The following is a 16,444-nucleotide window of genomic DNA, read 5'->3' as shown; positions in this document are numbered from 1 at the left end:
CGAATAGTCATCATCGTACTTATTCCTCAAACAGCGCAAAATCTCCAAAGGACATCCTGGGAACGTTTTTAGAACGTTGGGACGTTCTCAGGATGTACTTAGGACGCTTTTTAAAGGTCTGCTGACTGGGTCGCTTATTCACTCGTATTCCAGATGACTAATCTATTCCTATAATTGACGATGCATGTCAGGCACGACAAAGAATTTTTATTTTTAGCGGTAAGAAGGCGCTAATAAAGAACGTAATTCTTTTAGCAGCTGTGGCTTCGTGTTCGTATAAAAGTGCGAATACGATAATAATCATGTTACATGTACTATACTTAGCTTACGTAAAGCCGTACGTAAAATGATGCAGAAGTACACCCAGAGAGTCTTATACTACAAAAAAGTAACATACAAAAAATGCGGACGTCAGAGAATTTCTAACGGAAGCGAATACCAAATTTCTCTTCGAGGAACGAAATCGGAAACGTGATGCTAGAGACGGCAAGAAGGATTCTTCACTCTTCAAGAAGTTCGCCATGTTCTTTCAGACGAATCTTATGAACTGCAGGAATAACGCTAATACATGTTTTTCTTTACAATATAAACAAGCAAATGTATCAAAATTGTTCTCAGAGAAATATTTTTCATTGAAAGAGGAAGACGAGAATGTCGTAACAAATAAGGCGGATGTTATTAAACGTGGTTTCAACGTTTATAATAACATTCTACGTCGAAATTCAGTTTTTCTCCGTATCTCATGCAAGATTGTTTGATCACTCTGAGTCCGACATAAGTGAATAAACGCGCGTTCCCGTTCACCTTGTGCATAACACGCAATATATGTGACTTGCGATTATAATCATTTGTGATTCAACGCGAGCCAAGACGTTCGCCGTCTATACCATGCATGGAGACGTATATAGATTAAAGGTAGATAAAATATTGAGTAAATTTTTACTTTCTACGGCTATTTTATCGCTACGTTCGTCAGCGCAATTAAACATGTAACATATCAGTGAAAAATAAAACGCAGTACGTCTGTACGAATATTCAGTACGTCTGTACGAATATACATATCTTTATTCATCACACGTATCTTTATTTAGTCGGGCAAGCGCGTTATCAATTTCAAATGTTATCTGGTCGCCTGGTAAATATATTAGTATATTTTTTACAGACATTCATCTTTTCGGCATAAACTTTTGTCGCACACAAATTATCGACTTTAATACGTAACATAGTGATATTCGGTCCGTTCGCTCAGTCGCATTTTACGTATTTTATCTCGAGATTTCTCCTCGTTCTGTGAATTCGTGAAATTCGATTATGAAATATCTTATCTTTTTATAAGCAAGGTGTAGAAAATACAACTCACAGATATACATATCTTTATTTATTATTATTGTGTCGTCTATTCTTTTCGTGCATGCTCAGCGATTTGTTACACAGGCACACACACACTCTCTTTCTCTCTCTCTCTCTCTCCCCCCCCTCTCTCTCTTTTTCTTTCTCGGAAAATCTCCAATGTATCTCGTTGCAGGTATAGAAAGTGTAGAGGAGGAAATGGAAGGGTTAGAGGGGCGAGAGATAGGCCGACAAGCGCGTCAATTGCGGCGACATTCAGTTGTTCGAGAGTAGTCGAGTAAGTAGTGTGGTTGTACGCGTGTCCTATAAAAATGGCAGCTCGAAATCGACGCGCAATGGGTTTCCTCGTATACGTTTATCTGGGCTATTTGTTGTTGGCGCGGGTACAGTCAAACCCTGTCAATATCCCAGTGAATCAGGTACCGTTGACACTATGGGAGAGGGCGTGGAGCGCCTTGAACGAGCATTCGCCGACACATCATCTGTACGCGCAAGGCAATCTAATAAATGCGCAAGAATTGGTGAGTGACGCCCGTAGAATTGCGAAATTTTCGTGCCAGTTACAATGTATTATGTCCGACACGTCGAGAGATCTCACAGCGTATGCTGTTCTCTCCGTTACGTGTTTCCTTTGTTCGCTTTAACAACATGCGTATGTAATAGTTTCTCTTTGTTTGGTGACAAGTTGCACTTTGTCAACAGCTAGGTAAAATTTTATTTTTAAATGGAAAGTTGACGTCGAAGATAGATGAAAGATTGTTCTCCAGTTATATGATGGTCTATTATTATTTTTTCTTTTTTTGAGAGATTGTTGAGTTATGCCACTATATATAAAAAATATGACTCTGATAACATTTGGAGGATAAGCAAATTATATTCTTTGTTTGCCATTGGATTATCAGTGTAAAAATTGAATTATAAATACTATATATATATATCTATTTATCATGTTTTTAATGAATGGATGAAATGAAAACATGAATCTTTGAGTGTTAGAAAAACATGTTTACTCTTTTACATGATATAAAAGAAGGAAAATCATATTATTAATATAAGGAAAAGTTATAAATTTTCTGATCAACAGTAATTAGAAGATATTTTATGATATTATAGTCTAACAAAATTATAAGAAAGAAATTGGTAAAGATAATATTGACAAGATTTAAAGAATTTCTTTATTAGCAAACAGCATAAAATTTTCTGTGCAATATTAAAAATGGACATTAAGGAATTAACAAGAATGATTTATTATCTAGAAAATAATTGTTAAAATTACAAGGACTTAATTTAATGTGAAATTAGTTATCTCAGTTAGAATAAAATATACAACTATAATAAATTGCTACTTTGGGACAACATGTAATTTTGTAATTAACTACAACAGTTATAACCGTACTATAACAGTATTAACAAGAGAAGGAATAAGCTGTTGCAAATCTATGGTTTTGTTCACTCGAAAATAATGAATGTATAATTTTAACGAATCTCCTTGTGAAGAGTTGGATAAGATAGCATTTTATTTTATTTGTGCCACTGCTTGACACAGTAATACATACATAAATGTACTCCTCTATTGCCACGTTAGCATATATACATATGTTTCTATGTATTTATCCGAAGTGATGATAAACTGTGATAATAACGTTCTGGGTTATCAGGTCAAGTTGTACTAGTCTGCTGGAAAAATATGTGGAAAGTGTTATTGCGCAGTAGATTACTGTCCTTATAGAATATGTTATACTCTCTACTGCATATAATAATATTCTGATACTAACCTGAACTAATTCCCTTGTTCCCCTTACTACAGGTGGAGCCGCCTTATAAGATATACAAGTTCACGTATAACTTGAGCCCAATATGTGGAGCCGAATCTCCAGTTTCAGGAAGCCCCTGTCCTAAAGAAGCTTGCACCATCGATTTGAAACAAGACGAGAACGGCGAGATAGAGACGTTGAATGACTCCATTCAATGCATGTACTTCTACCCGGCCGATGCACAAAATGAAGTGTCGCAAGAGCAGCAAGGCGATCAAAGCACGAGCTATCAGGAGCAGGAAGACTCTCAGGTTACGGAGAGCTTGGCCGAACAGGTGAACAATAACCGAAGCGTCGAGCTATACCACGAAGTTCAGGAGACCGGTGACGAGAATGTCAGACCATTCATCGCCATGCGCGCCTCCAACCCCAGTTACTGTCCGGGTTGCCCATATGAGCTGAACCCGCAGCTGATGGGTCTTTTGCCATTCTCGAAGCAAGCACTGAAGTCAATGGACGAGCAGTCCACGGGCGATTACAAACATAAGTTAATTAAGATCGTAAAAGTCACTCGCTCGGTGCCTGTCTCGTCCAACGTAATACAATATCAGCTACTATTGCTGATCGGTGAGTCCGAGTGTTTGAAAAATGCCTTGGAACAAGATGAGTGTCCTCTGCAGGTGGACGTACCGGCGAAATTGTGTCTAATCACATTTGAGCAGCAGCCATGGCAACAGACAGGCTTGAAGATCACTAAGAACAATTGCACAAGCCCGGAGAACGTATCCAGCTCCAACAATCTATCCCAGCAACCGGATTCGGAGAGTTTGTCGCAAATGACGGTCAAATACGATGAAGGGCAACCCTTGAAGGATGCTTATGAAGGTCTGAAAGACATACTAGATAATTACACACACGCACCGACATCGCCGGAGATAAGTTCGGAATCCAAAGAGACCAGTTCAAAGAGAGCAGTGACGGAGCCGACGATAGTAAAAATCTTATTGAACCGCAGCCAAGATGATGAGAAAAACGAGGGCTTCTTCGACAAAACGAAAGAATTTGGTGAATTCTTAGAGGACTTTGATGTACCCGTGAAAGTGGAACATGTGACTCCCGAGTCTATGAAGGAGGGAGAGTTCAAGCGAAAGAAAGTACGAGCGGAGAACTTCATGGTCGAGAAGGCAATTGACCGGAACGTCGTCAATAGACAGAAACGATCCCCGCAAGTACAACTGGTTGGTGCACCCTCGCCGATATCCGTCAACGATTCTGACGTTCAGATGTATGTCGAGAAAGCGTTGCGCAAGGTCTCGCATGATTCGGACGAACCGAACGAACCAATTATAGTGGAGATTGTAAAAGCGACCGTTCAAGTAGTCGCGGGTAGTCTTCATAAGATCACGGTCAAGATGGGTACTAGCGATTGTCCGAAAGGTACCAAAAACAACTGTCAGTTGCAAGCTGGAAGCGAGGTGAAGGATTGCCAGATATCGGTATTGTCGCAGTCATGGCTCGATAAAGGTGAGCCATCGATAACGGTGGAGTGTCCTCCTCCACCAGAGATGGTCGAGAAGGCAACTGACCGGAACGTCGTCAATAGACAGAAACGATCCCCGCAAGTACAACTGGTTGGTGCACCCTCGCCGATATCCGTCAACGATTCTGACGTTCAGATATATGTCGAGAAAGCATTGCGCAAGGTCTCGCATGATTCGGACGAACCGAACGAACCAATTGTAGTGGAGATTGTAAAAGCGACCGTTCAAGTAGTCGCGGGTAGTCTTCACAAGATCACGGTCAAGATGGGTACTAGCGACTGTCCGAAAGGTACCAAAAACAACTGTCAGTTGCAAGCTGGAAGCGAGGTGAAGGATTGCCAGATATCGGTGTTGTCGCAGCCATGGCTCGATAAAGGTGAGCCGTCGATAACGGTGGAGTGTCCTCCTCCACCAGAGATGGTCGAGAAGGCAACTGACCGGAATGTCGTCAATAGACAGAAACGGTCCCCGCAAGTACAACTGCTTGGTGCACCCTCACCGATATCCGTCAACGATTCTGGCGTTCAGATGTATGTCGAGAAAGCGTTGCGCAAAGTCTCGCATGAATCGAACGAACCGAACGAACCAATTGTAGTGGAGATTGTAAAAGCGACCGTTCAAACAGTCGCGGGTAGACTTCACAAGATCACAGTCAGGATGGGTACTAGCAACTGTCCGAAAGGTACCAAAAACAACTGTCAGTTGCAAGCTGGAAGCGAGGTGAAGGATTGCCAGATATCGGTGTTGTCGCAGCCATGGCTCGATAACGGTGAGCCGTCGATAACGGTGGAGTGTCCTCCACCAGAGAAGAGTCATAGGAAGGAACGATCGTTACGCGGCACCAATTACAATGAGAAAATGCTGCGTATCGCGGAGGACATGAGGAGCGAACGATTATTCGAGAATTTCGTCAACACATATAATCGAACATACGCCACAGAGGAAGAGAGGAACCTACGGCTCTCGATATTCCGTGAGAACCTCGGTATTATACGTCTGCTACGAAAGAACGAGCAAGGGACCGGGCAATACGGTGTCAACCAGTTCGCCGACGTGTCGACCGAAGAGTTCCACGCATTTTACCTTGGTCTGCGACCAGATCTGCGCACGGAGAACAATATTCCTTTACGGCAGGCTGAGATTCCAGATATAGAGCTGCCGAATAGCTTCGATTGGCGACAGAAAGGCGCCGTCACACCCGTGAAGAATCAGGGTATGTGCGGGTCATGTTGGGCTTTTTCGGTGACAGGCAACGTCGAAGGCCAATACGCCATCAAGCACAACAAACTGCTGTCGTTGTCGGAACAGGAGCTGGTGGACTGCGACGATCTGGACGAGGGTTGCAACGGGGGTCTGCCCGATAACGCTTACAGGGCGATTGAGAAGCTGGGTGGTCTTGAACTGGAGTCGGATTATCCGTACGAGGCGGAGAACGAGAGGTGTCACTTCAAGAAGAACATGGCCAAAGTACAGGTGGGCTCTGCGGTGAACATCACGTCGAACGAGACGCAAATTGCGCAGTGGCTGGTGGCGAACGGTCCGATATCCATCGGCATCAATGCTAACGCCATGCAGTTCTACATGGGCGGGGTGTCGCATCCTTTCAAATTCCTTTGCAATCCTAAGAACTTGGACCACGGCGTGCTGATCGTCGGATATGGCACGAGTAGTGAGTATCTGTGCATCGGTGGTTCTTGGAGATGGACACTTGAATCATTTCTCAAGTAATAATTAGAATTCCTCTTAGGTGGGAAAGACACTGATTAAGCGTTCTCTTTTTCAGACTATCCGCTCTTCCATAAGAAGCTACCGTATTGGATTGTGAAGAACAGTTGGGGAGACAGATGGGGCGAACAAGGATATTACAGAGTTTACCGCGGAGACGGCACTTGTGGGCTCAATACAATGGCCTCTAGCGCCGTTGTTGTTTAATGCCGAGGTTGACTACATTAATAAGTTTTACATGACAATTAACTTATATATTCGTTCTAAACGATGTTCTACATATATAGAGAGATTTTCTACTAACTTAATATCGACTATGTGTGGAACGATTCGTTTGCAAGCCTGCCGAGTATTCGACAAACAGATACGCGTTTGACTTCCGTTGCAATAGATGTCGACGTTACGTATTTAGTGAACGTTAAGAAACACGTCGCGCTCAACCTAACGAATGTTTGACAAGCTTACGAATCGTCCGCGGCCAGTTAGTTGTGTATGTTGCGCAAGAGTTCGGTTTGTTAAATTTAATTTTCTGCGTATATTTATACCGAGCCAGAAAAAAATGATGATGATCGTTTATGACAATCCTGTTTGCTTGTTGACTCGTTCGAAGAGATTCAAAGTATGTTTTTGCAAATGTTTATATAAAACAATATATATATATATGTATATGTTATATATAATGTTGGAGCTAGAGCTACGGAAAATGTCGAGTGTTGAATCTCACGAAGTAAATTTTAATTGTGCATAAAGAATAACTTCTGCGACGTTTACGTAATTTTTAGAATTAAGTTTATTTGAGACCATCAATCTTCGCGTTAAGAATTTTAACAAAGCTTCGACTCTACGTTTAGTGTTAGAGCATAGGATTTTATATACAGCTTATGGATTCTCAAACTGAAGTGTTAGGGCTCATTTCAGAAATAAAGAATATGTGGAGCATTAGTGCCCAAACTTTATCAGAGATAATATAAAAAGCTAACTATGCGAAATCATGTCAATTTAACAGTAAACATGTTTAAAATCTAGACTGGCGTCATTAAACCCTTTCAATAAAGACGTAGAGTCGTTGCGAGAGAAAAAAAGTGTACAAGATAAACATACAAATTTCTCCTTTTTTATTTAGTTTATGCAGAATAAAATTTTTACGAAATAGGAAGAAATTAATTAATTAGTAAAATTTGATAAAATCATAATTTTACAAAATCTACAATATTGTAAAGAACTATATATGCGCACGGGCACGCATGACTAATACATATCGTTATTTAGAAGATCAGTGGTGCGATTCTTTAACTCGTTATTGTTAACGACAGTTTCGTTATCGTTGCGCAGCTTTTCTACGGTATACAAAAGCTGCGCAACGATAACGAAAGTGCCGTTAACTCCAATAACGAGTTAAAGAATCGCGCCGCTGAGCATATCTGGATAACTGCGACATTATATCGTCGCTTATATGTTAAAGAAATATTTATTCTTGAAAATCTCCAAAAGAAACTGCAATTCATCATAAACGTTAAATTAACAAATCTCTTTCGTTTTGATATTCTTTACTATTTTAATTTAGAATTTCCTGAAAATTCATCAATTACTCACGGTTGAAGACATAAAAAGGAAAACTCAAAATGTTTCAATTCAAATACTGGCAGGTATGAGAGTTTCGGTTAGATTGAACATTACCTAGAATTTATAATTACCTTATCTAAGTTTAGACGATACATTTACGCACGTCCATGAATTAGGTGCAACATCAGGATTAAATATAACATACAATTAACATATTAAATATATATCTATATAATATAGCTGAAACACGTAAGATTGATGAAAATGCACTTATTGCAATTAAAGTAGATTCACTTTTATTTCCTGAAAACACAGCTATTGTGGGATATAATTTCATTCGTCGAAAAATCACAAGTTTGAGGCAGTAAAAATTATTGAACGTGTCTTCTTCGTTGATTAACAAAGGATATGTTCTAATATACGCCATTTAACAAAATCCATGAAATAATAGCAAAAGGTAGCTTCCGGCGCAAAGAGAAAAAAGAAAAAATTTCAAGAAAAATAAAACGATAGTTTCTTTACAGAGGATAAGTAATGTCGATAACAGTTTGTACAATTTTGAAAGTGCCCTATATAATACTCGTAATGCGTTCAACACGATACGGTGCATCATAAATTATAGCAAGTATTTGAATTGCGTATATATTATGCAACAGCTATTACGAAATTTATTTTAATGATCTTGAGAATGGAGGTGGGACCAAGTACAATATGCATATTCGCGAATTTCTTTTCATCCGACAGCTCTAAATATCATTTCACTAAAATCAATTAGCACCTTAAAAATCAAGAATTTTCCTCATACATATATAAAGAATTTTCTGCAATTAACCGTGAAATCACTGCAAAATTGATATTTTATTTCAGAAAGAACAATATGTTATATTTTCATGCAATAATTTTGAACATGTTGCAAATAATATTAATATTACTAATATACCGACATAATAATTTCAATGCATAAAATGTCTTTTTACGAAACACAGATGATCATTTTGATTGATAATATTAGAAGCAAAAAATATACGTTTAAATTATCAATGCAAAATTAGCCTTAAAACTATAGTTTATAACTATAGTTTTAAAAATTAAATAGTTTATTAAGGCTTTTTGTTATCAAACGTGCTTGGTCCCACTCCTAATTGTAGATGCGATAAATTCACAGTTACATTTAATTGAATCGCAACGTTTTGAAGTGAACACATATAGAATCCTAGAAAATCTGTATACCAGTAGCAGGGTTGCACTCACGTTTTTTTTTCACTATTTTTTCCAAATAAAACATCTTTATCTGATTTTATATATCCATTCCAATTTTTGATGTTTCGAGTAAAATAGCTCAAACTTTTTCTCCCTTTTCTTGAGGAAAGTTACTGTCGCAAGGATGTATTCTCAAGTCGGCAGCCTTATTCGAAGAATATGTTCAATATTCATGTAACGTGCAAATTCTGCTAACGGCATACAGTTTGTTCGGTACATACGATTATATATTCATGCAATTGATTAGAGCTGTTATCCTATATACATTTTACTGACAATTGTCTGCTTGATGTATTGTCATGTATTATAGATATAATTATATAAAACCATAAAATAATCATATCATAGCCACACGTAATAACTTATCGAACAGACTCTGTCAATGAACATATACGGAATACAGCCCCAGATATCGATACAGAAAGGAACCGCAGTCAATGATCGATACACACAAGCTCTCAATATCAGGATACCGATGCGTCATTTGCATACTAAACGACTTGATTCCTCCGTCCGATGACTTCGAAATCGAAATCAGCAGAATAAAACGCTAGAATGTACAGTGGACGAAAATTAACATATATTAGGGGGGCGATTTTGAGGAAATGATCGCGCGGTTGTTCAGTAGTAATTATAAGATCCCCACTGGTTGTAAGGTCCATAAGCCTGCGGTCCACCTTGGCCGTACTGCCAATTTTGGTAGTTAGCATAATTGGGATCTGATGGCGGTGGATATTGTTGGTAACCCTGCTGATAGCCACCCTGACCGCCGTATTGACCACTTTGGAACTGTTGCTGCGATTGGTAGGGTCCGCTCGGGCTGCTGCTGTATTGGTACGAAGATTGTGAGCCTACGGACGGTGGAGGTGGCACATTTGACTGATCGGTCTTGATTTTCTTCGGAGGCGATGAATCACTGCAACGAGTTTGAAAGTAATATCAATTTCATTATTTTCCTTTTAACGAAAGCAATTTAGATAATATAAGGTTTCGCAGATATCAATAACATGGTCAAATCTAACAATAAAATTACATTAAGTTTCAATAAACGATAGAAACCATTTATCTATCGCCGATTTCTTTTCCTCTAGTTCTTCCGCAACTACTTACGTTTTGTTATCATCACCCTTGGCCTTCTTTCTCTCCTTCGCTTGCTTAATGCATTTCTGAAACTGTTCGTGGGCTTTCAACACCTGTCGAATGTCTGGGCTGAAGTCCTCCAGGAACTCAACTTTGCGTTGTGCGAATAACACTCTCTGCTCGAGGTCCGCATGTTCCCTCTCTATGAACATGTCCATGTAGCCTACTATTTCTTGTGTGTCGACTGGTGTTCGCTGCATACCCAAATCTATCAATTGCAGGTATAGTCTAGGATTGTCTTTATCTTTATCTGTAGCCTGTAAGATAAACCGTAAGGTTATATATAAATTCCGTTAGAGACTGTCGGCATAAATACTATGATGAATTCAACAGTCATCAAATCACGTTGAGAAAGACATCCGATTTATACATACCTTCATCAAGATCTTAATTGCCTTGTCAACGTCATTTTTGACCTTACAGAGGAATCGTGCATATTTTACGGCGATATTATTAGCAATCGTCCTGTTTTTGCTATTGCTGATGTAATTCTCATACAATGTGCAGGCTTTCTCCAAATCACTGCGACGACGTTCCAAGTTTATCCGTCGGTACGCCACTTGCAGCATATTCGGCAATACATTATCAATATTTTCTAATATGGCAGCGGCCTTCTCAAAGTTATCCTGGCCCTCCTCGAAGATAGCCCATTGCAAATGCAAATTCGGTTTCTTCGGATGGTGCACCATACACGCCCTTGAATACACGTCACGGATTTTTTCTGTGTTATCGCCCTTCAATGACTCCAAGTAACGCACAAACTACAAACGCAAGATAAAAGTTTTATACATTTAATTCTAACATAATGATGCTGCTGACAGTATTATTGGTATGTTAGCCATTGGAAAGTTAATAAATGTACCTCGAAAGTTTTACTTACTCGCATCCAAAACTCATCGTAAAGCGCGCAAGCTATGAGACACCTCTCGAATAAGATGATTATACGATTTTGATCCTTCTGTTCGATCTCGAAATCGAGGTATTCCTTCCAGTTCTTCAACTGACACCGCTCCAGTGGTTTCACATGGAAGTACGGTCTCTTTATCTGTCAATCGTACACGACACCACGATTAATATTACGTCGCACAATTTTTTCAATTAATTCGGATTTCATATGTATTATATTATCGACAAATTCATTAACTTGAAATCCTTTAATTTGGAATATAATTTCTTTTTTACTTACAACATAAAACATGTAAAACACTGACTTCTGTATACTACTACAACAAATCCAGATTTACCGCGCGAATACGTAGTAGTTCTAGAGCATCGACTCGAAATGTTTTATTCGTTTGTTTAGCAGTGAAATGCTTTTTTAAGGCTGTGAAATTAAGAAGTCTCATAATTTGCAAAGTCAGCATTTATGGTAGTGGTAATCAAATAGTCACGTACTCCCTCCTCATAGGACCATCTTGCGGCCACCGCGTTGACGTTCGCTTTGTGCATTTTGCGTCTGCTGCTGATGATCTTCTCTCGAATGGCACGTGTCTCTTCATCGGTCGGTGGCACTTCATGAGGCGGCGGTTCTTCACCGGGCGGAGCATCATCGGAGGCAGACGTCGCGGTGGTGTCGTCCGATTTGAGGAGGGCTTTCACTTCGGCGCGCAATGCAAGAAAATCATCCACGCTCAGGATGCGATTTGGCAAGTTATTATCGACGAAAGCCTGGAAGCTGTCAAAGTGGTTGGTGTAGGCGAGCGTAGGCGTCGAGAGCAAGCGATCGTACAGCGCTGTCACTCTGCTGAAGCGCTTCGCCTCCTGTTCCCATTTTATATAGCTTTCCCAGAGACGATCAGACCTGTTTTTGTACATATTCGATTGTTATCTCCAAAGCTAATTATCGAAGTAAATTCGTAGTCGCAAAATTTCGTTATGCGTTCATAAATAAAAAAGAACTGGCTCTAAAATTATTACAGGTATTATTATTGTCAATTAAGCGCGTTATTTACTTTTTTTATATAATTATACAAATAGTATTGATTGAAGAAAATTTCCATAATATACGCAAATATAGATCTAATGTAAAAACCAGCGAGCATTCACTGACGGATTACCTGAACTCAAGCCCACAAGCTTGTATGGCTCTCTCGTACTGCTCCCGGAGTTTCTCCTCATCCTTTTCATAGATGGTTTTACAGTGGTTGATGTAATGGAGCCACAGATCGACGCTTAGCGAAATAGCTTTCAGACCTTGATCGAACACCTGTGGTAACGATTCGTAGATCACATTTAGTGCAGCTTACAACTGGTTGGGATGGCGGCGGGTAGATCTTATACCTATTTTTGCTTTTAGCTTTCGTTAAGCATTACGGTTTTTGTCTTTGTCTGTTTTTTTTTTTTTTTTTTTTTTTTAGCAACGTATACTCACATATCGTACGCGTACTGTAAATAAAGAGATTTAATTAACACAGAGATTGCAGAGCATTGTGAATTCACCTTAAAGTCAGGGAGTGTTCCGATCTGGGCGCCCCTGTGTCTTCCACCACTCTCTCTTGCTCCCTCTCTGGCACGTGCACGTCCTAAGTCTTTGTCTCTGACTTTGACTTAGCACCCATCCCGACACATCTTACTTACATAAAGTAAGAGTAGCGCATATATCTTATGCTTAAGTTTTACAATACTTTCTGTAGTAAGCTATGTGTACAAATGCTTACAGTAAAATATAACACAATTTTCGTTTCCTCCTTTTCTGCTTGTATCGCGATAAGAGGCGCTTCGCACAAATCGGAAACAAACTAGCAATCTCGCTAAGCTAACGTATCGTAGTACGGTACTTGATATGATATACGGTATTCGATAAAGAGTACGTAATGTAGCGTAATACTTTTCGTATAGATATCGCAGAAACATTAAATAAGTAGCTATTTGGTAAACGGAGAGAGTCGTATAGGTGCCGCAAGACGTGCTAGGCTGTTGGAAGGGAAAACCATATTTATGTACGTGCACACTGCCCACGCGTCTTCCTAACTCGAACTATTTTCATTAGATTGCGTTAATTAAATGATATTAATGAGAGATAGCCTAATGAATATTAATATACGATCGGACTCACCGTTTGGACATTTTCGGGGTTCCCCTTCTTCTTCTCGTAATCGGCGAACTTTCTCCAGTAACCGTAGCAATATGGATAACGCTCCAAGAATTTGGTGTAAGCCTCACGTGCGGCCTCCGCGTCGTTCTGCATAAAGTAACAATAGTCAATAATTAATTTCAATAAATTTTTTCACTATAATTCTTTATCTGTGTTGGATGACTCAAATTAAGGTGCGTGTAATATGTAATATCTTCGAAGAACATGCGAAATTACATTTTAAACGCATAGAATAAAGATGATTATTTTTTTTTTACTCACTTCTTGATCAACGTATTGTAAGAGATACGTCCAACCCGTAAAGTCAGACGGATCTTCATTAACCGCTTTCCAGTATTTTTCTAGCTCGGGCAAGGTTTTCTTTTTGGGTGATGCTGGTTTGGTTTCTTGCTTCTCCGTCGCATCTGTTTCGCTGGACAATGCGGCTTTCTTCGCGGGTGTCTCGTCGTTGTTTTCGGACGTCGGAGAACTGGGATCATATTCGCCTTCCGCGTTTAACTTGCGTTTACCTGAAAGCGTGAGATACGTGTAATAAAATTGATATCAGATCTCACGAAACTCTGCCGAGACTTTTTGTTGCGCGCGAAAATATACTCACTTCCACTCTCCACTTTGGTTTTCTTATCTGGTGTTTTGTTAATCGACTTGGCCATGCCTTTTCGCTTTTTCTCGCTGTCCGGTGGTAATTCGTCCTCGGACACAGACTCTGTTTCACCCAAGTCCGCTGGAGCCGCAACCGGCAATTCCTCGTCAGACACTGCTTCGGTTTCGGGTTCCTGCGTGTTTAAAGTCATATTTATTCAATGTTATTTAATCCAAATTGATTCTTTGATTTTATAAAATTTGACTTGTCTTCGAAAATCTAGCAAATCAAAGCAAAACGCAAAATCTCACCTTCGCAGCTTCATTCGGCAATTCGTCCTCTGACACGGCTTCCGTGTCAGGCTCAATTTTCTTCGCGTCTTCCTCGGTCATGTCCTCCGCTTCATTCTCGATTGCTTCAGTTATCTCTATACGTGGTACGGAGTCACCGCTCTGCGACACCTCCATATCAGTTTCCACTTTGCTTATTATTGTGTCCGCCACCACCGACATTCCCTGTTGTGAATCGTCAATTTCCATAACTTCGATGTTCGTTGCAACATGCGTGGGCATGTTCTCCGAATCCACCTCTTCTGATTCCGATATTTCTTGTGTCATGGTCGTGCCGTCATCATTGATGACTTCTTGAAAGTCTATAAGTACGCGTTGCTGACTGGAGTCGTCATTGCTAATGTCTTGTCCCTCTATCTCGACTCCACTATGTTCAACCAGCATCTCCACTTTATCCATGCTACTATCTTCCACTATCATACCTTCTGATCTGATGTTGGAATGTTCCTACAAAATACCACGAATGTTGACTTAGTAAGACATGTAATTGCGCTAACTGGTAAAGTAACAAAATAATGTTTATCTTGTGTATAAGATGAAAATGTAATATACAAAATTTTTATGTATTATATATATCAAAGATTAATATGTAATAAATTTTGACAAATTCTATTTACATAAAAAAAATCCTACCATTTCTTCTACATCTTGCTCAATCTCTTCACTCTGACCAATTGTCATTTCATGTATATTTGTGTCTTCAGAATCTTCTAGTTCCAAATGTAACATAGAAGTATCTTCCTCGCTGCGTTGTTCAATAATATCTGTGAGTTGCTGGACTCCATTTTCAGTCATGTTTTCCACCATGCTTTCCTCCAACATCGATACTTCCTCCTGCAATTACAGTTAGCTTTGAGAACAATATTCTATTGCATCTTATATATATAGCCATACAAATAAGACATCAAAACAAAACAAAGTACTATTGTATAAATTTTTATTGAATAAAATATACAATAATATATAAAATTTATAGATTATATATTTGTATATAAAATTTATAATTTATAATTTGATTTATAATTTATGATTTATAATTTATAATTTGAAACATAAACAAAATTTTATAAATTTATAATGTAATATAATATGTAACTATTAAAATATATTATTTATTCTAACTTATATAGTAATATATTATAATAATATATTATAATATTACTCAATATAAATAGACAATCACATTTCAATTTATTATTTACAATGCATACTACAAAACTATATTAAATTATCTGAACTGTAATTCTAATCATTAAATATTTGCCTTGCTTCAAGTCATAAATTTGGATGCAACATGGAAAGAGAACAAGATTCCAAAGCAATAATCCATTCATATCCGTTGGATTACATTCATAATATATAGAACCAAGCAGAATAGAGTTAATTGGCGATGTAGGCGCCGGTGCTGACACGTTCTATGGTTGCAACACGTACCTCGATATCCTCGATCTCGTGGACCTTCTTCGGAGAGCGTGTAGCTCTGGCGAGAAGCTTCTTTACGGGCGACTTTTTGGCCACTACCGCCGTTTTGCGAGAACGCCCTGACCTGGTACGCTTCACTACAATGGGCAAGCGATCAAATATTTATATCGATGCATGCACGAGACGCCATTTCGCTCAAATGGCGATTCTAAGGGGCAGGGCGATTATGCCGGTCGCGTCTCATTAGTCCACGTAAACGTGTCGATTTCGTAACGAGAACGTACAGCCAAACGATTAATCGGCGTAAATCAGCGTTTATATTCATGTCCTTACCTTGCTCGGCCAACGCGATATCGGCCTCGTCTCCACTCGCAGAGGACATTCTGTCGCTCGTTTATGTTCCTGATGCAACCACTGGAATGTAAAGCGCAGAAGTGAAGCAGCAAATGGCGGCGTCAAGGATCTACAGCAGAGTCTACAGAGACCTCTCGTAGAGATTCGTCAAATAAGCAAAGGCATTTCCCGTTTTTTGAACAAAATATAGGGAGAATCATCTTATAATTATAATATTTATAATCAGAAGAACTGTTTGCAGAGGCGGACGGAAGTCTAAAGAGAATTTTTTTTTTTTAAAGACTTGGAATAATAAAAACTGCTTAATA

The 16,444-nt window shown here is 39.2% G+C and overlaps 2 protein-coding genes across 2 annotated transcripts; one reads left to right on the top strand and one right to left on the bottom strand.

Annotated features, from left to right (window-relative positions):
• Positions 1-1,570: 1,570 nt before the first annotated feature.
• LOC105186896 (uncharacterized) lies at positions 1,571-7,835 on the top strand. Its single transcript, XM_011147403.3, has 3 exons — positions 1,571-1,871; positions 3,158-6,314; positions 6,429-7,835. Exons 1-3 carry the CDS (start codon positions 1,662-1,664, stop codon positions 6,575-6,577), a joined length of 3,516 nt encoding a protein of 1,171 aa, XP_011145705.2. The 5' UTR covers positions 1,571-1,661; the 3' UTR covers positions 6,578-7,835.
• A 1,711-nt stretch (positions 7,836-9,546) lies between these two features.
• Prp39 (pre-mRNA processing factor 39) lies at positions 9,547-16,250 on the bottom strand. Its single transcript, XM_011147402.3, has 13 exons — positions 16,116-16,250; positions 15,795-15,919; positions 14,994-15,194; positions 14,322-14,807; positions 14,026-14,203; positions 13,689-13,936; positions 13,389-13,514; positions 12,391-12,539; positions 11,729-12,134; positions 11,214-11,378; positions 10,708-11,094; positions 10,304-10,590; positions 9,547-10,109 (listed from the first exon to the last, which is right to left on the bottom strand). Exons 1-13 carry the CDS (start codon positions 16,162-16,164, stop codon positions 9,815-9,817), a joined length of 3,102 nt encoding a protein of 1,033 aa, XP_011145704.1. The 5' UTR covers positions 16,165-16,250; the 3' UTR covers positions 9,547-9,814.
• Positions 16,251-16,444: the final 194 nt, after the last annotated feature.

The sequence above is a fragment of the Harpegnathos saltator genome, unplaced genomic scaffold (genome assembly GCF_003227715.2).
Source record: "Harpegnathos saltator strain DR-91 unplaced genomic scaffold, Hsal_v8.6 scaffold86, whole genome shotgun sequence".
NCBI classification, from domain to species: Eukaryota; Metazoa; Arthropoda; class Insecta; order Hymenoptera; family Formicidae; genus Harpegnathos; species Harpegnathos saltator.
The sequence above is the reverse complement of the archived record's forward strand: the minus strand, read 5'-3'. Positions and strand labels throughout refer to the sequence as shown.

What these genes read in the sequence shown, in the direction of transcription:
- LOC105186896 (XM_011147403.3), top strand. Translation starts at nt 1,662, where the DNA reads ATGGCAGCTCGAAATCGACGCGCAATGGGTTTCCTCGTATACGTTTAT. An exon ending in TAATAAATGCGCAAGAATTG is followed by an intron (nt 1,872 to 3,157) that starts GTGAGTGACGCC and finishes CCCTTACTACAG; the next exon opens with GTGGAGCCGCCTTATAAGAT. An exon ending in CGTCGGATATGGCACGAGTA is followed by an intron (nt 6,315 to 6,428) that starts GTGAGTATCTGT and finishes TCTCTTTTTCAG; the next exon opens with ACTATCCGCTCTTCCATAAG.
- Prp39 (XM_011147402.3), bottom strand. Translation starts at nt 16,164, where the DNA reads ATGTCCTCTGCGAGTGGAGACGAGGCCGATATCGCGTTGGCCGAGCAA. An exon ending in TATCGCGTTGGCCGAGCAAG is followed by an intron (nt 15,920 to 16,115) that starts GTAAGGACATGA and finishes TGCCCATTGTAG; the next exon opens with TGAAGCGTACCAGGTCAGGG. An exon ending in ACCCCGAAAATGTCCAAACG is followed by an intron (nt 12,540 to 13,388) that starts GTGAGTCCGATC and finishes TCGTTACCACAG; the next exon opens with GTGTTCGATCAAGGTCTGAA.